The 25,053-nt window shown below is 34.9% G+C and overlaps 1 protein-coding gene and 1 long non-coding RNA gene across 2 annotated transcripts in view; one reads left to right on the forward strand and one right to left on the reverse strand.

Moving 5' to 3' along the window:
- The window catches only part of LOC114535796 (E3 ubiquitin-protein ligase rnf213-alpha-like), a 114,999-nt gene that overhangs the window by 29,789 nt on the left and 60,157 nt on the right, over positions 1–25,053 (reverse strand). Inside the window, exons 20-56 of the mRNA XM_028557122.1 lie at positions 24,466–24,628; positions 24,042–24,259; positions 22,845–23,177; positions 20,960–21,750; positions 20,681–20,799; positions 20,458–20,544; positions 19,426–19,535; positions 19,098–19,155; positions 19,020–19,058; positions 18,380–18,584; positions 17,530–17,785; positions 16,587–16,766; positions 16,060–16,171; positions 15,237–15,402; positions 14,854–15,025; positions 13,277–13,389; positions 12,535–12,729; positions 12,006–12,128; positions 11,638–11,755; positions 10,147–10,382; positions 9,258–9,340; positions 8,993–9,147; positions 8,677–8,760; positions 8,267–8,461; positions 7,812–7,972; positions 7,331–7,553; positions 6,559–6,911; positions 6,040–6,198; positions 5,571–5,739; positions 4,003–4,070; positions 3,693–3,822; positions 2,785–2,892; positions 2,261–2,346; positions 1,738–1,926; positions 1,313–1,415; positions 927–1,127; positions 189–325 (exon numbers count right to left, since the gene is read on the reverse strand). Of these exons, the coding sequence (XP_028412923.1) occupies positions 189–325; positions 927–1,127; positions 1,313–1,415; positions 1,738–1,926; positions 2,261–2,346; positions 2,785–2,892; positions 3,693–3,822; positions 4,003–4,070; positions 5,571–5,739; positions 6,040–6,198; positions 6,559–6,911; positions 7,331–7,553; positions 7,812–7,972; positions 8,267–8,461; positions 8,677–8,760; positions 8,993–9,147; positions 9,258–9,340; positions 10,147–10,382; positions 11,638–11,755; positions 12,006–12,128; positions 12,535–12,729; positions 13,277–13,389; positions 14,854–15,025; positions 15,237–15,402; positions 16,060–16,171; positions 16,587–16,766; positions 17,530–17,785; positions 18,380–18,584; positions 19,020–19,058; positions 19,098–19,155; positions 19,426–19,535; positions 20,458–20,544; positions 20,681–20,799; positions 20,960–21,750; positions 22,845–23,177; positions 24,042–24,259; positions 24,466–24,628 (6,398 nt within the window). The remainder of the gene's footprint in view (positions 1–188; positions 326–926; positions 1,128–1,312; positions 1,416–1,737; positions 1,927–2,260; positions 2,347–2,784; positions 2,893–3,692; positions 3,823–4,002; positions 4,071–5,570; positions 5,740–6,039; positions 6,199–6,558; positions 6,912–7,330; positions 7,554–7,811; positions 7,973–8,266; positions 8,462–8,676; positions 8,761–8,992; positions 9,148–9,257; positions 9,341–10,146; positions 10,383–11,637; positions 11,756–12,005; positions 12,129–12,534; positions 12,730–13,276; positions 13,390–14,853; positions 15,026–15,236; positions 15,403–16,059; positions 16,172–16,586; positions 16,767–17,529; positions 17,786–18,379; positions 18,585–19,019; positions 19,059–19,097; positions 19,156–19,425; positions 19,536–20,457; positions 20,545–20,680; positions 20,800–20,959; positions 21,751–22,844; positions 23,178–24,041; positions 24,260–24,465; positions 24,629–25,053) is intronic.
- LOC114535811 lies at positions 4,209–5,044 on the forward strand. Its single transcript, XR_003688362.1, has 3 exons — positions 4,209–4,548; positions 4,655–4,813; positions 4,997–5,044. It is a non-coding gene; the product is annotated as an uncharacterized LOC114535811 (long non-coding RNA).

Below are 25,053 nucleotides of genomic sequence, written 5' to 3' on the forward strand. Positions count from 1 at the left end.
CTTACTTACTAAAGCTGATTGGCTCTTTTTAAACGACAGCCATATTATAAGTTTGTATGATGAAAAAAATTGCTTAACGTTTTCGGAACGCTTCGATCGCTGCGACTATAATTGTAAATTTTACACATAATAGCTATATACATGCATGAAATTATACTGGCGTTGCCATTAACAACATCAATACTTACTCTAATGTTTTGGTGAATTGTTGTTCTGTGTTAAATTCTTGAAGGCTAATACAACGAGCATTTGGACCTTTGAATCCAGCATCTGATGCTATGGAACGTGAATTTCCTGGCGATAACAATCTTGAGTGTGTGGTTATCTATACGAACGTAAATGCGCTGCAATGAAAGGGCCCAATTTACCGCTTGAGAGTGCCTGAGAAAATCCAAGTTCTTTTGAAACGGTTCACAAAGACATGGTCGAAATATTACAAAGTAACAGGCAAGAAGAGTAAATTGCACTTCAGTGCTTGAACTTTCCCAGAAAACAAGAAACGTCGGCAATAATTTTTACCTTCGATCTCTGTTTCTAAGCGCGCGAAGCTCTTCCGTACGGATTTCTATTTGGCATGGGCTCGATTTGATTGGTTAAAATTTCTCATCATGTGTGTTGCATGAACACCGCAGTAAATATAGTATAAAGGTAATTTATTATTGAAGCATAAATGCATCAGACTCGAACGTTTTACAATGACAGAATTTATTACAGTGGCGGATCTAGGGGTAGTCAGAATAAATTACACAACTAAATTTTAAATTCAACACACCATAATAAGAACGCTATTGGTTATGGATTTCAAAAGGATATTTTTAAATAAAAATTCACCAATGAGATTGCGATTTTAATTGCTGTAGTAATTTATTCTGATTATCCCTAGATCCGCCACAGAAAAGTGCAAAAAGACAACTTAGACAACTAACTTGTATAAGAGATCCATGTTTTTCAGAAGTAACTTTATCTAGGCAATCAACCAAATAGTCTTTCAAACTTCCATGTCTTTGAGTTTTGAAATATACATTCCAGAGTTCCTCCGCATCACGTTTCATTTTTGTCGCTGGTAGTCTAGCGATAGCATCAGGCGATGCACACTGCAACAGCGCGAGTTTTGAATGCAGAAGAATCTACGAAATAATCAGATGAGATAATATAGTATAACCTGTCGTGTGTCATGTCACTCGTTTACCAGTGATGTGAAATGGCACAAACAGCCCTGAAATACAAAAATCAGCGAAAAGTAGATCGACGCAAAGTACGAATATTAAAATAATATTGACCGTCGAAACTCGGTGTGTTCAAAAACTCTTACCTGATCATCAGGCCAATCCTTTTCAATGTTCGAAATTTTGATGATCACTGCAGCGGCAGTGTCGCTATGGTAACCAACAAAGCAATCACCAGGCGTGAATAGGCTATATGGATGTACATACATAATTGTTTAAGAATATGTATCGCATTTTTCAGCATTCGATTGCAAATACACTCCAAATAGAGCTCAAAAAGAGTGCGCGGATGCAATGGAATGGTAAGAAAAAGTCTATATAGTACAGGGCCCTCAGGGGATCACCTAATGTCTTCGGCTAAACGATTTTTCGGACAACGATACAGTTTTACAATTTCCACAGAATGAAGCTGGACGGGGTTGCCTCAAATAACAACTCCCCATCAAATATTATATTTAAAAAAATCTAATGAATGTGAAACACTTCATATCGAACAAAACAATTAAATCACCTTTTATTACATGAAAATTCGGGAGATGCTTCTGAGAAAATTTTGACCCACTTTTGCAGTTTTTCGACCAAAACAGCTTGGTGTTTTGTTAGGCCAGTTGACATTACAAGTAAATGCTTTTCCAGTCGATTGATAAGAGGAATTGGAAATCGACGATAAACAACATCCTTTTCAGCAACCACAATCAACCTATCCAATACAATTAATGGAACAATTTGAACAATTTAGAGGCGTTGTTTGAAATTAGCTACGTTTGAAATTGAACATGCCTCAAATAAAAGGGGAAAATATCATCAAGAAAAAACATTTAATTCCACTTCCCTATATATAGGGCTGTCAAAAATAGCGCTTAAAATTTCTTGCTATGATTCTTTTCATTACGAAAAAAAATGGTACGATCTATGAAATTTGGTACAGCATAATTTTTTGGCATATTACTCCCATCAAATTTACTGCAGCTATCTACTGTCATAAAAATCACAGTGTAAATACCTATAATGAATGTATAATTTGAAATACTTACTTAAATTCATTCGCCACTCTACACTTCACTCTGTGGTTTCCCAGGCCAAGGTCAACATACTTTTGATTGGCAAGATACACGTAATACTACATTAAAGACAATCATAAATGAATTAAAAGAAAGGATGTTCATTTTCGTCTGAGCAAAGAAAACCCAGTGAAAAGCAGTTCATTTTTCCATTGGAAAAATTAGATTACTTCATTCGAATAGGATTTTGAACATTTCAAGAAGTAAAAATAATTTAGAAATAATAAAATTAAAAATAAAAAAATATTTTGACATCTGTATAGGTCACATTTTTCATTAGTCAATTAATTTTTTGAGAGAAATTAAGTGTATAAAAGTAAAAACATCGTATTTTCGTATAGAATTATTTTTTTACTCCAGGAATTATCGCCTGGGCGAAAGTGCGAGTAATCTTATTAATCAATGATGAAATTGCACAGTTTTCAGTTAATCAGGATCCAGAAATTCTTTATTATTATAATTATGAAAAACCGCTGTAACTATATCTGTAGCTATACCTGATTTAATGCATCATATAAACTTTCATAAAGGCTTTCTAAGTTGAGTAAAATCACCATTCTTCCAGTTTCCATGCATACTTTAATTCGATTGATGTTTCGACAAATCTATAAAAAGGAAGATTTTCAACAGTTATATCCTGCGAACTGAAGTCGTATATGCAAGTCCTCCGCTATAAATCGATTTATTTACATTGGGTATTCCTCAAAAAGGCAAATGAATTGATTACCAAACGCTCAGTATACTAATCAAGTGGTCAGAAAACTGTACCCAAGGCCTTTTCTCAACGTATTTTAGGGTAAAAATCCCAGGGAATTATGTATAGCAATAATGCTAATACGTATGACTGGAATTAAGGCAAATTAGAATACATGCGACAGTGATCTTGTAACTAATTTTAAACAGAAATGAAGTCGTATATACACAAGCGCTGGATTAAACAACTTTCAAATTTATTCGTAATTTAATTAGTTACTAAATACACGTTTTTAAAAATTGGATAATTAAATGCTGTACCTCGTTTTTTTAAACATTTTAAAACAGAATAACGGAAACAAAACCGTATATTTGGTAAACCTATACCGTTGAATACTTTCCATCCAAAGTTTGTCACTCTTTAATTCAGTGCATTTTGATATATTTTATAAAGTAAAACTTGAATTTACTGGCCCAAATCTTTCAGCCATTTTTTTACGTTTCCCTACTGTCTAGAAAGTTATTAGCCAATATCTATGAAATAGAGAGCCAATCAGATTGCATATATTAGCTCATATCCAGCGCTTGTGTATATATAATCATGGCAATTATCACAATTAAAAAGATATACACGTTTCACTTCTCTTTAGCAATAATCATTGATATATTTATAGAAGATATATTTATAAAATAAACTGTCAAAATACTGTACCTGTGTGTATTGTTGATCTTTCGGGAAACTGCTTCCAAAAATAATAACTGGATCGTGCTGGTAAAATTGCCCCTGCAATAATCTTAGTGCTGCGTAGTTCTCAGTTAGAACAAGTAAATAGCGACTTTCTCTAAAAAATAAAAGTGCAAAATATATTGTTTGTAAATGTAAACTAAAGGTTTTTCCCAACTAAACTAACATCTCCTCATGGTTTAAAACATCGTTTAGAAAATTGATTGCAAAAAATTGTTTTCGCTAAAAATGTAAAACCCCAAATATACTTAAAAAAAAAATTAGCAATTCAACGCACCCTTCCTTTTCGGTTCTAACAAGGCTTTCTTGGATGAGATTCACCGGGAAGCATTCAGGAGAAGGACGCTTTCAAAAGAAATATTATCATATTTCATTATATAATATGCAGTGTTTTATTAGCGAATCCGCCATTGTGAAAAGCGATAACAACACATGTGCGATTATTCATAATAATAACACTGCCTCGTACCCAGGCGCTTATTTAAAATTAGGCTTTTTAATATATTAAGCTTAAATGAAGTACTTAGCAAAGCGTAAAGCGCGAAGGTGTTCATGGGAAGATTGCGCCCTGGGGAGCGCCTGGCAGATCTTGTTCGATTTCTTGCAATAAAAGTCGATTTCTTGCAAATCATCTAAATTCACGTCGTTTCGCAACTTTTTCCGCTTTTATTCGCTTTTATTCACAAAATAATATCTCCTTCATTACAATAAACATTCATTCGCCATGTGAGAAGTGGTAAATATTTTTATCTGATGCCCTGAAGCAGCAATATGTCATCATTTGAAGAGGTCGACAATGTTTTGGATAGATTAAATCTTCAAGGTATGAAAAATTCGACAAGCTGCTGGATTGTTGTGATATACAGCACCTTTTATTAACCTTCTATGTCTACATTTTCACCTCTCTGATTATTTTTAATGATCCACAGACGAACCAAGAGCTGCTCGTCGATCAGCACGACGTATTGCATGCAATTTTCAACGACCCTCATCGCCGGATGCTTCACAAGGTCAAAGCTTAAAACACGACTTGACGCCAAAGTCGAAAAGTGCGGGCCTGCCAAAAAGTAAACGTACTCACGTTTCAAGTATGTATTCGTTCACCTATGTTCCTATGTTTTTAAGTAATAATGAATAAATGAATGTATGGTATGATACAGTATTTTCTGTTATTTATTCTTGTTGTCTAAATTATATAACATGTGGTCCATATGGAATGTTACACTATAGATTGTTTGAATAACTTTATGCTCATTTTTGTGTTTCTTCAGGTAAACAAACAAGGTGCAACCTCGAGGTTTTTTATGATAAAGAGCCACTCTGCCATTCTGGTCAAAATAGAAATAATTTCGCGCACAAAATGCGTGAGGGCATGGCAACTTTTTGTTTAGAAAAGCTTTGTGAACTGGTCTACTAGCGGGATCAAAAGGATTTTTTAAGTTTTCTGCTTCGTTTACTACGTCATCCGCCATGACGGAATACAAGATCTGCCAGGCGCTCCCCAGGGCGCAATCTTCCCATGAACACCTTCGCGCTTTACGCTTTGCTAAGTACTTCATTTAAGCTTAATATATTAAAAAGCCTAATTTTAAATAAGCGCCTGGGTACGAGGCAGATAATAACACATGATTGTGCGATTATCGGGTTTGATCCACGAATGAGGAATAAGGTATACGTGCACTGGAGGATAAAAAACTTTTTATTATGTAATAAAAACAAAAATACATGGATGCTTGGAAAATATGGAATTTATTTCTCGTATATACTGAACACTCGACATAAATTCCATATTTTTCGCGCATCCATGTATTATTCTATGTATTATCAAGCATTTTACATTTTTACCTTAACACTCTCTTTAAGTCTTTGAAAATGTTTACAAAATGTTTTTACTGGATCAATGTCATCTAAGCCACTGAAATTCCTCCGTATGGATTTTTCCAGTTCTATATCGCTGATTTGATCACCCTGCTCTTCTTTTTGTACAGCAAAACCAAACACCATCTTTACTAAGCTGCAAAACAGAGTAAAAAATCATGCATATATATGACAAACACCGGTTTTCCATACCTTCATAAGTTCTCGAATTACTTTATATTAAATGAAGATGAATGTTTAAATGGATGTATCAGATTTTTGTAGTAAAATGCATACATAAAACTCTGATATATGATTTGAGCTCATAACTGGGGAAAAAGTTTCGCTGCTTGATATAATTCTAGCGTATCTATAGTTGAACATTTATGCAAACAAAAATGTTTATTGAGCGAACTGCTTTCATATTGAAATTCTAATAAATCATTGATACTTCAACCTGTAAAAGTCCCGAAGTCCAAAGAATTCATCTTTTTGAGCTTCTTTTAGTGTTTTTGACTTGCTTTGTTTCTCGTAAAGTTCAAAATACCCTCTGCATAACCTTGAGATAGTTGTCTCAAGACGTAGTTTTATTTCTTGGTCAGATGAACAAATTCCACTAAGAACAAAAATATTTGATAACCGATAACATTTTACTTTACGATAATAGCATACAAATGTGAAAACGTAACCTGATTAGCTAAGAGAAATGTTTATATATGTTAATTATGGTACTTATTTTCACACTATATAGTTTTTTAACTTTTTAAGGTAGCTTCTTTAACTATTTGCATGTACTATAATTATCATACAGTCAAAAAAAGGACAAGCAAGGATGACCCAGGTTGCATGTTAAGTCTTTTTATACATATGTAAAGAAGATGTATATATATGAGCTCGCACATGTAAGGGTTTTGAATTTTGATAAAACAAATACTATTTCAAATTTTATCTGATTGACAAGGAAGCCCTCACAAACCTGGCGCTGTCTTGCAGCTCCTTTTCATTTGGTACTCCTCTACTCAACATAATTCCACGGTTCATTTTGGCGGGGTCCAATGCCCAATTGGATAAACCGATAAAACCAACGCGGTGATAATCAGATGTTGTCCCTGATTCTTCAGTTGTTGCCGTGCCATCTTCTAATAAAGGGTGGAGCGTTTTCAAAGGCATCAGAGGAGAGTCCTCGGCCAATCCAATTTCGTCTAATACTACCACAGACACGAACTTTTTTAAGTCTTTGTCTTTTTGTAGTTTAGCACATTGTTTGAAGGTAGAGACGATGCCTTCGGGCGTGGATAATGGACTGCATTGGTACGATTGAATGTGGATCTATGAAAAGTACAGCAGTCAACGTCAAGTTTGCAAACGATTAAAATACTAATACAAAACATTTCAACCTTTCATTATAGCTACCATTAACAGGGAAAATACACTCCCCTTTGGAGAGACCTTAGATTCAACAGGCATCGATTTAAATATTGGACGTTATCTATATTCAAATTAGTTAGAGCTAGGGTGTTGGTAGTAAAGAGAAACGACTAACGTTTACAACAATGACATTAATTGACAATCTTCAGTAAATATGGGTAATAAAGCAATTTCACGGATATTAAAACATTGCAAAAAAATGTGTATATCTGTGATCGGCCCAACTGGCACGTAAAATTAAGGATTAAGACCAATTATCATGCTGATGAATAATTATCTATGCAGAAATTAACCTCTTCACGTATAATTCATGCACCAACCTGTTTTAAGTTTTTGAACAATTCGCTTTGCGAGTTTCCAGCTTTCATGTTGGTGGATATAACGTCTTTCGCTAAAGATTTTGAACTGCCAGGTTTGCCGACAACAAACAACGGGATGCGTAACTCGGTACAAATTGCCATCATAAAGACGTTCTCACTTAGAGCGATGTTTTTGGCGATATTCTGACCCAGTTGTATGTCATTCAAAAATCCACGTTGACACCTAAAACCAGATTCATGCATGTAAGTTGTGCGGGGTATTTTAATCATTTTTTGTCAGGGAATACAACATACAACGTACGGCAGAAATACCCTAGGATACCAGGACCTAGGGTAGAAATATCAATGATTATTTGCCCGTTAACAAATGTTAACTTGTTTTTAGTACACTAGTATTTTCCTCCAGTATCTGTGTAGCAAATCGGCATTTAGCGAGTTTGAAATGCCTGTGACTATACCTCTAAAATAAGATGACACTTACCTCTCGATTTCCCTTTGCATTCTACGTCCACCTCCCGGAAGAGGACAGGAATTGTCAAAATATCTCGAGATTTCTTGACAATATGCTTCTCTTGTATTTAATCGGGCATAGTAACAAACACCAATCCCCAGGATTAGTGCACGAGCAATTTGACTTAAGGGCTGAAAAGCAAAAACATCGAAATACATTACAATTTTGTACACTATTCTTCTTGACGAAAACATGAAAATGTCATGATATTTATGTACACAGTGATTTTAAAATTACACATATTAGTTCTTCGACCCTCGTCAGTTAATTATTGGATCCTAGTCGAGTCCAGGTTTTGCGATTATTATTATTATTATTATTTTTTCGTGTCGAAGGCTTAGTCTTCCGCGCGGACAGTAGCGTATTTACAGTGTATCAATCGTCTTGTTTTACACTAAACTCCGGCATATGTAATATATACGTACTTGTTCGCCTGTCTCAAATTCTTCATCAGACTTATAATCTTCTTCTTCACTAGATTCTTCAGAACTACTATCTTTATCACCATTTTCATCTACATCACCAATAATTTGGATGATCAATTCAGAGTTCGAATAAAACCAGGTGATAACCTTCATCGCTCTTTCAACATCACGCAAACTGACAAAGCTGCACTCGTTCTGAAGAGAAAAAAAGCCCGTTTAACAAGGTACAAGAATTTACTTTTAGTCATAATCAGTTGGAAATCAATTCGTTTCTTTCGTGTTTTTTTCATGCTCTATATTTTATCTCCCTTTTCTTGCATGCACGGGCGGAAAATAAACTGTCATCCATTGTAACTGTCTATAAAATATTGTTCAACTAAGGAATAAGTGGCAATACACGGAATATGCACCTTTTGTTCACGCATATATTTCTGTGAAGCTGACAGCACTTTAGCAATACAAGATGCTTGGGCTTCGGTTCCATCAAATGTAACCTACGTAATATATGAAATAGGAAGTAAAAGGTGAACTATAATAAAAGATAAGTACGCTTTTAAAAAATTAATATATATGGTTTGTCATATGAACTTTCTGTATCTTTCATTTTAATTTGAAACATCACATATTTTTGTCGTGTTCAATTCAATATGACGTGCTTACAATGAATATTTGAATTTTTTTCCAGTTCTGTTTCGCTCGTAATATAATACTGACCGTCCTACTTACATCTGACGTTGTCGCAACCATAGACCTCCGCACAATCTGCGCAGCATAAAGTTCTTCTGTGTGATCTGTAAGTCGGCCAAAGTCCCAAACTAGCGGTCTCATGCTCTCTGGCAAGGGGTGGACTCGATACACAAGTTGACGGAGTGGAATTGAACCTGTGGAAGAGCGTTGTGAAAGTGTTTATTTTTTAGGAAAATTGTATGCTAAAATGAATCAAACTCCATTTTAATTGCATTTTCTACTAATGTCTTTCTTGTGGTGATACCTAATTTATCATCAGTTTCATCAGCTGATACATGATACCCCAACCCTGCAGATTCTAGTTTCTGGATCATTTCCTTCGTGTGCCTAAAACAAGTTCATTATCAATATTCTCATCAATGCTATATAGTAATACAAGAAGTGGCCAGAAATGCAGGCCGGTAAGCGGTGAGGTGTGTGGGCTCATGCGGTTCAGTTTTAAGTTAATTATTTAGATCAGTGTGGCTTGTATCATAGCAACAGCTAAAATAAAATAATGGCTATCGAAAATCACTCTACGAAATTGATTTATTTCATCGCGCTGTGGAACACATTTAAGCGTCATTTAAGCTTCCAAAATGCGATGTGAATAAAGCTTAAGTCTTTATGAACCAACGCTGACGTGGACATTTGCCGATGCCTGCAAAAACGAGCAGAAATTGGAGCTGTAGGGTACCTAATATGCTCGGAGTGTACACTTTCTTATACAATTTCAATCGTAAAAATATTCTTTCTCGGGAACATACTTGGGCATCTTGACTTGTCCTCAAATTTTCAGTTGTTAAAGATCGATAAAATTGATGATGTTTTGGACGTGGACAAACATGACTCAATTATGGGTTACATAGAAAACAAATTTTAATAATTGCCCACTCATTTCTTATACGGGACACCATATTGGATTTTTAAATTATTGCTAAATCACACATGCTTGGCTTGTGTTTCAGTAATTTTTATAATGCTAGCTTAGGAAGTTATTTTGCCTGGGTTGAATTGTATTTCTGGAAATTTCTATCACTGCGCAAAAAGGTACGGCAATATAAAATAATTTCCATTTATGACACCCTTTTGAAGAGGAATCGGAACGACTTTCAGAGAAGGGAAGAAACGTACTCCACACTGTTTCGACTTACTTTCGATATGGGTTACAAGCAGCGATGAAATGCAGTTTCGTCAGTTCAGGATTTATAGCACGTCCATTCACCCTTCGATCGACCATTATTTCTTTGATGAGGTCAATTGCATCTGTTGTATTGGCTTCATCAAAGAACAGGACAGTATCAACATTGATCTTCTGATTGAAGAAAGCTCTTTTCTCTGCTTCTACCACTTTCATTTCAATTTCTGAGTAACTAGTTCCACCATGTACCTTAATACAGGCAAAGACATACATTAAAATAATCAATCAATCAAAAAGTTTTTAACCTACGGCATATTCACCTAAACTTCAAACTTATAGCCAGCGCGGAGCGTTGTTCTAGGGTACTAATTCCGCTCGGAAATTAGGAATTACACCCGGGTATTGTGTCAGAACATAGCAGAATACAAAGTCGTCCAAATTCTACGTTGTGGACGTTGGATGGTTATGTTAGCTATGCACCCGCGTCAAATTCGTTCGCGTGAAGACTGGTGGTCAATAACCTCCTGATTGTGCATGGCTATATGACGAAAATTGTATCTCAGTAATAACGTCTCCAATTTAACGGTCAATTCTCAAACTTTTCATCAAAATGTTTTATAAACTTTATGCAAAATGAAATTTGAAAAGAGATCGAATAAAAATAATTAGGAATATCTATACAATCTATAAGCTGTTTTAAACGCTTAGGTGTCTTTTGTTATTCCGCATTATTTTGCTGAAGGATGCAGTTTATTCGTATATGAGCTTGTTATATGTCCAAATATAATTGTCAATGAAGAACTGTAACTTCAAAATTTAACATCGAAAAATTATAAATTATAAAAAGTATAAATTATATTTTGAAAGTATGAATTTTATTGCAAAAATACCACTTCCAAACTTTGGAATCAACTGCATAAATCTTCGAACAAAAAAACAAATGATGCTTAGTACTTTTAAAAGCATTTTTTACTGTCTTGATGATTTTTTAAGGCATCAAAGGTTGAAACTTTAGCAGTTTTTTGCATACTTATTCTTGCACAAGCAATTTTAGCATATTTAAGCTCGGAGGGTCAAAAATAGCTACAACCATATTTTTGTCCGTTATAAACTACTTACGTCATTCGCTTTCTTTTAAATGGTCTTGCTTAAATCGCAATTTCGTCAATTTCTCTTAACTTACTTAAAATACGGTTTTGACATTCATTGTCTTACTCAAATTGCTTTTGCATGATTACCACATTGCGTATTGACCCCTGGATAACATGAATGCATGCAGTATGTCTTCTCAGAAAAAGTCATTAAAAAATCCAGTTACATATATTCAGATCTCTATTAATTGAAAAGCTCTGAGCAAATCAGGAAAGATATGCATGTGTTTCGCGATATTTTCTCCAAAACAGAAGTTGCATTCCCAGTTTGTTCCACGATCGTCTCGCAACAATATACTATACTTTGCCTTGGGTCTACTGGATTAATTGATAAATATAAGAAGTATAGAAACCTTCATGAGTAACAAATTTTTCGGTCCTTCGGGCCCAGCTTGAAGTTCACACATAAATCTAATAAGCCGAGTTTTGCCACATCCAGTCTCTCCCATGATAATTACTGGTATGCCACACCTTCACAATAAACAAAAAGGACTGGTCATTGACACGTGTATTTGTTCAATCCCGAAGAAGCATAATATAAACTCGTGCAACAAATATCGCTAATTGCTGAGAGTTATTGCATATATAGTAGCTGGAAACGTTATTGCATGTGACTAGAAAGTGTTTTAATTAAACCCTTCAATGCTTTACACGAGACACTTTTAAGGTTATGTTGACAGCCATCCGTCGGCAATCGGATGCAAACTTGATGGTTACTGACCTGAATCGCATATGAATTGCCAGGATTTTTTTGACATTGTCGGTTGTCAATTCGTATGTAGGATCAGGGTCATATAAAAATTCGATTCCCATGACGCTGCACAATTTCTCGATACGCGCCATTCTTTTATAAAAATAAATTAAAACACGTTAAATTTTCCTGTTAAGAAAAAGTTATTTGTCCTGCAGTGGCGTGACTAACAGAAACAAAATGTGGTAATGAATAATTCAGATACATGCCAGGCTACAGCAATATAACTTTAATTGGTTAATTGCTTTTATTTGAAATTCTTTGAGCCCATGCAGGAGTAATATTGATTAATAGTCAAATATCTCACAGAAACCAACTAAACACCATTACCGTCTTTTCGGCGCAAAGAATTACCAATTTTTGGAAACGGCTTTTGATCATAGCCCTTTTTTACCCTTTTCATACACAAAAACATTTAGAAACGTGTATAGAAAACGGTTAGCCTGCCTGCTGCTTCAGCAGTAGTAAATTAATAATGCATGCCATTATTACAACTAACTTGTCACGTTTCTCGTAGTTGGTGTCAAAATTAACTCCTTGATGCTTAAGTTGTCCTCTTAAAGTTGGCTCCATCATCTTTTGCTCTAAAACTTTATTGGTAGCGGGATCAAGCAAATCACCATTATCGCTCAGACGAAATCCAAGGAAGGTCATGCTGACGCGGTCATGGTTGAAAAATATATAAGGATGAGGACTGTAACAAAAAAGAAAGAGATAGATTTTATGAATACTTGCAGATATCCTAGAGCCCACGCATGTGTATTATTGTTGGAGATTTTATTCAATGTATTCAAATTTGGTTGTTGTGGGTAGTCATGGATATATAAAGACCTAGCCTCTTCATAATAGTTGAAAAATTGAAGTTAAAACATATAAATATGTTCGTTGAAGACGAAATAGTAAATTGTGTCAGGACCCTATAATTTTTGGTATAAGATTTTGCAAGTTAGTAAATGCCGTTCAAAACAGTTATTAGGTTTCAGCTTTCATTTACATATACAATAATGAACTGTGGAATATGACCGTCAATAGTATTAAGGCGGATTTCCACTTACAGCGAAATCGTTCGCTAGCGAAATATTTGCATATTTTCTTTTGAGTTTTAACAGCATAAATAAATTAGTTCGACTTGACGGTTCTCAATTCAAAAGAAAATATGCAAATATTTCGCTAGCGAACGATTTCGCTGTCAGTGGAAATCCGCCTTTAGTGAAAGATGACTTTATGCTAAAGTTTCGAACCTCGATTCCCAACGCTTCCGTATTTCAAATGGAGCTAAATCATCATCTTCATCTGCTGTTTGTGTATCATCAACGCCCAAGTTACTGTCACTTAGTGATCGTGTGGCAAAGTCCTACAGTGGCAGAATGCCAAATATACAATGTGAACGCAGAACGAGAATAATGATTAATCATTGTTTTAAATAAATTAGCGAAATTTAGTGTGACTGAAATGCCTAGTGTCGGTACTTTCAAAGGAAATTTTTAAAAAATATTTGAAGTGGTATGAACAGTTTGAAAAAGACGCAATTAATTCATTAAAATCTGGCTTCTAATTGGTTGATTATTGTACGCAGATTATTTGGATGTTACACGCACATGCAATAAGACGTTTTAGTACCGGGTGGCGCAAAAAAAAGTTAACCATGTTTGATTATAACTTCAAAGAGCTAGAGCTATTACACAAAATTGTTTTTTTCATAATTTGATATATAACATACATGAGGTTTTTCATGCAATTTTGAGATATCGCGGTTTCAATTTAAGTATGCATTTTCGAAAAGTGTAAAAATTAGCTAAAAATGGCATGTTAAAAAAAGTTGACAAATCCTAGTATTTTATGGCACATATTCTGTCTGTTTCAATGACGTTTAACTAGAAACATTTGACAGGTGGATTAGGTTTTTTATTTTCTGTGTATTTTATGTTGCAAAGCGTTACAAACAAAAATTAGCTATTTTGGTTTAGACTTTGTTCGAAATATTTCATGTCCCATGGGGGATAAAATTCGTTCGGTAGCCCACAAATTTAACAAACAATTTCGCATGAATTGTGCTTGTTCTTTTCTTAATACGCCTCGTTTAAGGATAGCTACAACAGCGAGTTTGAATTTTCACAGAATATGCCAGGGTTAAAACAATGCTCAAGAAGTCATGCCATGAAAAACGAACGTTACCTTTTTTTATTTAATATGCCATTTTTGACTAATTTTTGTACTTTTCAAAAATTCGTATTAAAAGTAAAACGCTGATATCTCGGGGAATATTGTATCAAAATTGGTAAATACCAAATTTTAAGTTACACATTCACGAATCTAAAGAAAGTTATTTCAGTGTAACAGACGTTTTAGTTTTAAAGTTATACTCAATTAAACAGGTTAACCTTTTTTTGCGCCACCCGGTATAATTACAAGGGTGATTATTGAAAATTCTTTGGTTGGTCGAGTGATTTGGATTATTACGCCATAATCACCTAAGCGGATTTTTTAAAATGGTGGCGAGTTGTTTTTGCCAAAGTGACAGGTGAAGAAGTACGTTATTTCAACGAAAATACTTTACACTAAGACAACTATCCACCTCAGGCTCGGTGAATATCACTGAATACCTCGACTTCGTCGTCTTTTATTCAGCGTTATTCACCTCGCCTTCGACGAATTATTATCTAATATTTGGTCCAACTGGGATAAGTAAATCAATGTATTTTTTTCATTGTTGCCCACTATAATCATAAGATATTAGCTATTTTACTTGGTACTTCTTAATACAGCACTAATTATTGGATAACCAATCGCAGAGAACGAACATTATTAAAATACTTACTCGAGACATTTCAATCATGAAACGAACAACAAAAGTCTTAAAACCTTGTAAGAGATCACCCACTAACTGAGCGTTACAGAAAACGCTTTCCTCACAGTCGCGAAGCTGGACGTTCAAGAAGTTTACAAAATGATATAGTTCTGCCCAAGATGGATCACGAATGCCACAATATCTACAAAAATGTTACCAGCTTGAATGATAGTATTGCAACCAATTCGTCATATTTAATATCTACCTGCCCGACAACTATTGCTATCAGTTTGATAATATAGCGATCTTTTTAAATCCGGTCGAGAGAATAGAAAAGAATTTCCTCGTTTGAGAGAACTGACACTATATAGTACTAAATTTCATAAAATTTCTCAAACGCCAGATATACTTACTTAATCATGATCGTTAAGGCATCAACGGGATCGCCAATGGTAACACGAGGATCATATATGAACAAGAATTTGTCTAAATTTTGCCCCGCTGCGAACTGTGTAAGGTACTGAAATGTGCGTTGATATTCTTCACTACGGAATTTTTCCATGTCAAATCCAGTATTACCTGCAAACAATAACATGAATCGTTTAATTCCAGCAGTGATTCACTGTAGTTTAGACAATCCCCAGGAGGATATCTTAATATTTTGCAAAAAAATTCAAGTTCCGATATGCATCAAAACAAATAGGCGCATATCGAAGCACAGAGGCTCCGTTAAAGATGGACATGCATGACCGGGTGATAGGAATTTAAACACACTCGAAAAAAGTATATTATTGTAGAATTTAAATCCTATTTTAAGACTGGTATGTCCATACCAGAGTCTGAGCCTAATGTGTTTTGACGTACTGCATCAACAAAATACTGCACCATATTGCTAGTGCCAAAACGTTAATAATTTTGGATTTCTCTTTACAGATCTGGTTTAAAGGCATACATTAGTATTGCCAGAAAATTAATGTTAGCATTTACTATAACATACATGCACATGCATTAAATATATTACCATATGATCTGAATAGCACAAAAGTAATTAAGCATTTGAAATATACGACAAAATTTATAATTGCAAACATGTTTCGAAACATAAAAATTTTGTCGTTTATTTCAAAAACATTAAATATATATTGTCAAACAAAATCATGCGTCGAATTAAAACAATTATATGGTGTCTTTTAATTTTTTAATTTCATAAAATGTATATTGAGAATTGAGACTTACCCCTTTTGTTGAGTCTTATGTTGTCCAACGTTTCCCTGGGTGTCGAGCAATGTGTTCGAGGCAGGTATTTCACAAATGAGTACTTCTCTGTTGCCAGTCGTTTTCTCATAGTCTAGGTTAGATTAAAGAAAATGAAACTACATATGCAAATGCAAGGCTTTTAAAATAATTTTTCTAATCATATTATTTTTTTTTAACTTCTCACAATGAATTTTGCTTTGATATTTTTTGAAATTTCTTGATATTGTTGGTAAAAAACAAAACTACCAAAAAATCTGGGTTACCTTGAATGAAAAAAATCGGAGCAATTTGCTGCTCCATCAACAAGAGTACTTTAAACATTTTAATACTAAATAAATTTTTTATATTATACGCAATATATTTCGTATCATTCGCGTTCTTGTAGTTGGATGCTTTCTAAAATTCATACAACGTACAACCAAACAAACAGAAACGCAAGTTTACAGTACAGAAGTTTACAAGAGAGGAATTAAGAAACAGGTATCGTTTGCACGTTTACACTGTACCTGGCTGTAGTTTGAATTTGATAAGGACGCGTCAGCTGTTAAAGCTTCAAATGATTTGTCAGTTGTAAGTTCAACTACATACATATCAGTCGACTTTCTTCTCCAAACATTCCCACTCTTATCTTTTACAACTCTCAAGATGAGAAGTTGAAACAGGATATTGTCAATTCCTTTCACAACCTGGAGCAAGTTTTCAAAAAGCATTTGTGATTCGAAGAATCTTTTTGGAAAGCGAAAGAGCCAAAACTAAATTCCTACATACCAAATTCAAGGCCGTATTTGACGAGGAATTTTTTTAAACAACATTATTTGCTTAAAGTGCCTAAATCACTTGTGGGATCTTTACGGATTTGAATAGGGCTTGCAAAATTTGTTTATAAGTTCTACAACCCTTTTTGTTATAAAATAAATAGTTTCGAAAATACATCGTTTGGGGGAACTGGGACTCAGGAATGATTTGCAAACACGCCGTCTTTTATAATGTAAACATGAAGAGTTTCAGTCTTTCACTGGCGATATAGTTTGCGCTTTTCAAGAAAAAAATGCGGGAACGGTGGGTTGTGTATGGCTGTAGCAACTGGGCGAGTTTTTCTCAAAATATTTTACGTTATTGGAAGATCGAAGTAAAATTACAATTGATTATAATTATTATGTTTCACAAGAACTCGGTTCCTGAGTCCCAGGCCCCCGAGCACGACGGAAATTTAGGCAAATCGTCATGTTTAAATGTAAATATTTCCGAAACTATTTAACTATATCAAAAAGGGTTGTAGAACTTACAAACTAATTTTTCAAGCTCTATTCAAATCCGTAAGGATCCCACAAGTGATATAGGCACTTTAATGTTTAGGTTTACTCATAACAGTTCAGTTTTTGGTCACAAACTTTTTAACTTCATGCATAAGAGCATTTCTATTTCCGATGAACTACTGTATATACTAACCGATTGAGACACGTCCAAATGAAAAATCCTTGAAACAGGAATATCCCTTTTCACGGCATGAGAGAGAAGTTTGCGGGTGACACAATCACTGTCCACAGAGATTCCATGCACAGGAATTGTAGCACATAGCGACGGCACTAGGCCTCCACGAAGCCTTTTGTTATTTAGAAGGTTTTCCAACTGTTCTGCTAGATGTTCGATAAACAAGCTTTTTCCCATGCCAGCTCTAGACGACTGAATCACACGAACAGATAACCTTTTAAAATATAAAGGGAACATGCATTACTCTAATTGATATATTATTAATTTGCCCAAACTGCAAGCCAATGGATTGGAAACATGTAATGTAATGCTGGGCCTCTTATTGGGGGTGGGTGATGGGAGTGATAAGTTTTCAATCCCAAAATTTCTCTTAAGACCCCACCTGATAAGAAGTAAGAGGTGCGCCACTCAGCAGTTGGAATACACAGTGGTGTAGCTGGCTAGATAATTTGGCGGGGGGATTCATATTCATGTATTATGAATATGTTTTGCATTCATTTATTTTCCAAATATATATTTTCTGGTATTTCCAATATATTTATACTCCCCAATCATGAACGGTCATTCAAAGCAGGAAACCTCGATCAAAGTCTAAAGTACAATCTTTTCAGAAGTGTTGGGACCCTTGTTTAAAAAGTAATAATACACGCCCCTCGTTTCAATGCTGTTTTATCATAAAAAAGCCCAATCAAGTGTGATGGACTACGGTGAAATAAGTGGATTGTGTAACAACATTGAAAGCAGCCAGGAACGAGGGTGTCATAACTTAATGTCCGCAACGATTGTATGTGTTGCGTAAAATACTCACTTTTCCATGTCAACCGTGGCTGCTGGTGCCAAATGAACATTGCCGACTGTTTCTGTGCCTGAAACCATAAGCTGCTCTTTCAAATAATTTTGAATACCTTTCATAGATGGGATTGGGGGAAAATGGCGACGATTCTGATCCAAGGATGCAACCATATTCGATCTGTCCTCGTTCTCAATGCTGCAAATCACGACCAAGTGGTATTCTAAAAGCAGAAAAATGGAAGAAATAACGTTTCAAGTTTATCTGGTACCTGACCTGTGGCAATATATATGTGACGTTAGGGGATTGTATAGAAATAGTTTCATGCAGCTTTCGTATTCATTAAGGTTTAAAAAAACCGTATAACCTTAAAATATATAAAAAAGGGTGGTATCGCTTGTCACTCACTACAATACTGCGAATTCTCAAAGAAAGTTAAGGTTATAGCTAATTTGAAGTTGAAAAGGTTTGGGTTTTTATACACTCTGAATATCCGAGGTTCATGATTGATGGATAATATTGTTCAATATTTATCATTATATAATAAGTCTAAATTATATACTTGCAAGGCCTAACCGGAAGCAGTTGAAAAAAAATTCAGCAACTATTGGCAGGAATGGAAACTATGTCCTATATATATATACCGTGATATACTTACTGGAGTGTCCTTGTGTAACAATTCCAAAGAACGAACAACCTGTTGGCTGACATCATAATCCAAAAGATCCGCATTAGCAAGACAAAAACAACTGTCCTTTGTCGTCAACGACTGCACGTCGCCAGAGTAACTCAATCTACATATTAAAATTAGTGATCATTTACAATAAAATCGTTGCTTCGCGTAAACTCGGTGATGCATCCAAATCCATTCAAATATGATAATTCACATGCATACCTTATACTTAGTGCAGTGCACCTCAAACAATATGCAAACTGGTAATGTAGTGCATTACTGAAAACTGTATAGCGGCTCTTTGCATAATCAAGAGCTCCGGGTGTTACTGAAGAAAACTGCACGTAGAAAAAATTTCTCTCTTCCCTCAAGAATCTATTGAGTAACTTACCTCTTCCGCTGTTGTATTTTCATCGCAGACAATCACTTCTTCATCAGTTGGTAAGGGTTGACGGGCTTCACTTCCCATGAAGAGCGACAGGAGACAGCCGAACACTTCCCCTTAAAATGAAATATTTGCATTGACTCATTTGACTGGATTGAGTAAACCAACGTAGCTATCCATTTATAATACTGATTCTACACTTTTGTGATTTGAGAAATTTCGATTTAGGAGTGGACCCCAATTGATTTAGGGCGTCTATCTCGTAATTTACATTTGTGCTAATCATGCAGGGTGTGTAACAAAAAAGTCGTTCAAATCATTTTAAGTTGTATTTTTTTTATTATTCACGCACTTGTAAAATTCATAGAAACACAGCGAAACTTGAAACTTATTGAAATAAGAAAATGTTTTCTCAGGCGTTAGGTTATGGCGGATATTGTCAAATTCATCTATCATAGAAAGCCGTTGCCAAACGTTAGGGTCTGAAAACTACCCCCGAGTAATTTGTCATCTATCATGAATAACCAACAATTTACGGAAGACAAAGTTCATTATGATAGTCTGTAAAAAGCAACTTCCGTCTACAAAAATCCCATGTATTGATCATTGATATTAATAATGGTAATAGAACGAATAGGACTGCAATTAATGTCAAAATCATTCGAATGGTTACAAAATCAGCCCACAGCGCTTAACAGAAGATTTTGGCATTCATTCCACGACTTAAGGTGGCTCCAACAGTTTCTTGAAATAGTTGAACGCACACTTTGAACAGGGAAAAAAAGCGTTTAAAAGTTTTCTGGAAGACTAAGATTGCATATATGTAACGTTTTAAGACCCCTAGGTCGAAACGTCGAGACGCGTTTCTATGGAACGCATAGGAAATACTGAAGAGGATAAATCAATTAGAATATGGCACTTTACTCGATGATGAATAATTTCTAATAGATTATGCAGCGTCAAGGTTGAACTTTCATTAAATTATTTGCACGAAAGTATCTGGAAAATATATTTTGCTACCGTACAGACTGCGCATACCTTTTGGAACAAGTAGTAAGTTCGGTTCACCCTCCATTAGGCCTGACGGCATCTTTCTCCGCATACGTTGGGATTCAGCACCTATGGCTATGGAATCAATTAGCAGTGATAATGACACCGACAATGGTTGACTGCCTAAAACATTTCACGCTTAAATACCTTTAAATCACCTAATAATTTAAGACCACATCAGCAATCATTGGGCCAACTTTCGATAACTTACCTGATTCCGAAAGTTCGTCTAAAATGTCAGTTAAAATTTCCAAACTGAGGTAAGTATCTTCCTTGTTTTTTACGTATAGTGTGACAGGTCTTCGGTCAATTTTTTCCTCTTTAATTTCCCTATTGAAAACAATACAAAACAAACACATCGGTGGTTGAAGGTTGAATAATATGAATATATATTACTGACTGACTGACAGACTGACTGGTGTGAATTTTTTCCGTTCACCACAATATTGCAAAGTTTTACAGAAACGTTGCAATAAAAATGCGTACATACCTTTTGCTTTCTTCAGCATCTCCAGACTGGCACTCTGAATTTAATAGATCTGAAATTAGATCTGACAGTTGTGGATTTCGCTTCGCATCTTCACAAAGCTTCATAACAGTTTCTTTATCATCTTCTCCAGAAATAACATGTGCTATAAGATCTTCTTCAGTTGCATCACGACCGCAAATTTGCAAAGCAGCAACAATATCTTCTTCATCAAAACCCATTCCCTCGAGTTTCTCTTTTGCACTTGTAAAAGTTTCAAGCGACATCTTTCGTCTCTGTTGGCTTGGAAAAGTCACATCTTCTTCGATATTTTCGGACGAAATGCCTTCACACTCCATATCATTCTCAAAATATTTTTCTCCGTCTTTAGAACTTTCTTCTGTAAAGAACACCGCGTTTTCAGGAACCATTGTTTTTAAGACATTTGCAAGAAGCAAAGGCTCTATATTCTTGTAAACAGACTCAAGGAGCATAAAAGTCTGCAATCGCAGTTCATCGATGGCCACATGCCCAACACATGCTTTTGCTAACTCTAGTCTTAGGTGTAAAATCTGTTTCATGGTAAAATGATTCAAAGAATAACAGCTGTTTCTTGCAACATGAAAATCTTCCTTCCATTTCTTTAAATCACATTCCATTGTTTCACAGGTTCCTTTAATGTTCTCTAAAAGACTGTTCCTCTCGTCGTCCGCTTTACTGCATTGGTATTTACGCTTCCATGTTAAGTAGTCGATCTGACCAACTTCACAAAGTTGCAAGTATAAATGGCTTATTCTGAGTATTCCATCGAAAATCTAAAAATATATTATATCTATTAAATGTTATATAATATATAACATTTAAAGTACGCGCGTGCTGATTGGTCGAGAGGCGTGTTTCTATTTAACAATTAGTCGCCGAGGCGACTATTTGTTTTAATATAAATTTCGAGATGTTTACAAATAATAGTCAACATAATTTCATAAAAATTCATAATTACTTCAAAATTTGCTAAATTTAAACATTTTTTTCCCGCTCACGTTTGACGCAGACATTTTTAATTAGAATAATAGCAATTACGCGACGCTGTCGGGTGTATAAAGCGAAATTGAATGTAAATTATGCACATTGAAATAAGATTAACAATATTGTTTGCATTATGCCCAGGAATATTATTTGAAGTTTTTTAAATTCACAATGCGGGTTCTTGTAAAATAACAAGGTTGCTATTTTTAGTGTACTTGTATTACGTATAATCACTATATCATCTTATAACAATTTATATATCATAATATAATCATATAACCATATAGTATTCTCTTTAGTCAGACTTACATGCATGAGTAAGCAAATAACTATCCACACCTTATCCCACAAACACGTAACAAGGTGTCGACCACAAACCACGGTAGCATGCATGTGCTACAACGCACTAGATTGCGTACGGGAAATTACTTATAGTTTTAGTGTAGCCAAGCGTATAAAGTCTGAGCACAACCAACCACGGGCGGAGAAATGCGTACAGCATTCTTCGTAAGGCCTCAGTGCCTAAATATTATATTGTAAAAGCAGAAGTAGAAAACAAAAGGAGTAAAAGTTGAAGACAAGGCTTTGTGGAGTTGTGCTCAGACAGAGATAAGTCAAAAGTTTAAAGATATATTATCTTCTTAAAGTCATAATCTTATAGAGACGTTAATTACTGTTATTGCATGGAAGGTTAAGGAAAAAATAACTATATAAATCTAATTGATTCACACTGTGTTTGTAGCGAGTAGAAACAGAACCGAAAGCGAGTATCATCAAAGTTTATAGGACCGCGCTCGTAACAACTTGGTAGTTACGTAGGCAAATTCTTGGAAATTAAAATGCTGGGATATATAATAAATGAGAGAATAATAGAGTACCAAACCTCATTAAATTTGTCAACTTCCTCCTTTCCACTTTCCGCTTTACCGGCAATCAACATAAGTTTACTCTGTACGTCCTTTATTTCTTCCAGACTATAAACTTTTCTTTCTCGATTTTTTTGAGGATCTTCAGGAACATTGAGACACACCAAATTTTCAAGGTTTAATCCAACTCCAGCGTTCGCGTACTTAACTTCTTTAGCCATCTCGGTGTCTGCAATGTAATAGGTACCACAGGAATTGATAGCTTCAACTTGAACCATAGTTGTAAGAGCAACTGAACCATGAGACTCTTTTATTTGCTTCAACCATGACAGGCTATTCTTAGTTGATACCTTAATTCGATAAAAATACATGATATATATTTCTTAATTTGAATAATTGTATACTAGTCGTAATTATAGTTGAATAAGAGCAACGTTACCGTGGTTTAGAACACCAAGTAAAATGTTAACAATAGCAACTAAATTTTTATGTATATAACTGAATGGCTAAAAACGCTCAAGTTGTAATCAGTAAACTCGGCCGCCATCTTGACTTGGCCGCCATATTTTAGCCAAATTAAAGGCCGACATGAAGGCCAAGAGTTGAAATTACACCACCAAAACAACGCCGGCTTTTATCCACAAACCCTTTTATCTTAAAACAAGTAATAACACTTACTAAAAAACAAGTCCCTATATATATTGGCTATAACGTGAAAAGGTTCAAACCTATTTTTTTTGCTAGTTGAAGGCGATGTATTTAAGTACAAAGCTTTACAGTTGGATGATGCGGATTACTACATAGATCTATCTAGAAAGGGTAAAGTTGTTGTTCAAAGTTGAAGTGATCAATTGAAAATTGTACTTTTTAGCAAATTTTTGCCACAAAACACTTTTTGACGTAGTTGCTCACTCCTCGATCCCCAGATCTTTTTTTAAGGCGCGTTTCCTGCATATTATATTTATATTCAAATCAAATCTTGATGAATTGTGTTCAACTTGAGCATTCTTAACCGATTTAGAATGCTCTGTTCTGACAAGTAAGCATGCTGCATTGAGGCATCAAATATTTGTGTAATACAACAATTGAATGACGAATATCACGAGAATTAAGGCCGTATTAGTAATATTTAATACACAAGTACTTGTAATATTTAAACTAATAAATATTTTTGTGTAATTTTCGCTCTATTTCTCTGCATGTTGTTAACTCACCAATTTTTGTCCAACGCCTGGATTTGTGTCAACAGCGTGCCACACAGGTTGACAAAGTCGCATTAGTTCATCAAACCCATGATTTGTTTCGTAACCGAAAATTAATGATCCAAATCCAAGACAACTTGTATGCATACAGGAAATCCGGTCAATTTCCATGTCATCTTCCCCAGCTGAAATCATCGCCAAATCAACAAATACTTTGAGCTCTTGTTCATCTAAAGTTCAAAAGAAAATAGATCAGCCTTTGAAACCATTAACTTAAATGTTATAGTTTTCACAAAATTCACCTAAATCTCAAACAACTTTATATAAAGTAATTTTCGCTATTTTTCCGTGGTAACCTAAATTAAGAATCACCTTCCACGTGAATTTATATTCAGATACAATGCATTAGATGACTAAAATATAGAGACTTGCTTACCATTTATACTTTCTCTTAGCCAGGTAACCAAATCAAAACATTCGGTAAAAGTTGTTAAACATTTTCTCCTTTTCTCGTCTATTTTGTCCAAGAGTTCTCCAGCTTGAAGCAGATCTTTATCCACGGATTTGATGGCTAAACGTTTTAGGTTGCCACTAATAATCTGGATTATCAAATGCAAATGATATTGCATTATTACAGTGTAGTAATTGTATCATTTTTTAAAAAAATCACAAATTATAATATTTTTCAACTTATCATTGACTGACCAAGAGCTACAAATTTAATACTGGCGTTTCGAAAGGTAGGGGGACACCAAAACGAAACCTAATTCAGCCTAAGATTGCTTTCTTTTGACATGTGTTCAGCTGATCATGTTCATCTAATAGGATCAGTTCCGCTCGATTGCCTGTATTTCAAAGGAAATTAACGCAAAAAAACGCTCGCGCGACATTTTGCACGGAATGGAAATCCGCTTTTATATGCAAACGAAGTTTATAATAAACTTTCATTACATTCAGTATACAATGTACTCTCGAATCACCATTAATATTCATACTGTAGAACCTGGTGCCGCCTTATCACCGC

This window comes from Dendronephthya gigantea, unplaced genomic scaffold (assembly GCF_004324835.1).
Source record: "Dendronephthya gigantea isolate DGI-Jeju-01 unplaced genomic scaffold, DenGig_1.0 000125F, whole genome shotgun sequence".
Taxonomy (NCBI): domain Eukaryota; kingdom Metazoa; phylum Cnidaria; class Anthozoa; order Malacalcyonacea; family Nephtheidae; genus Dendronephthya; species Dendronephthya gigantea.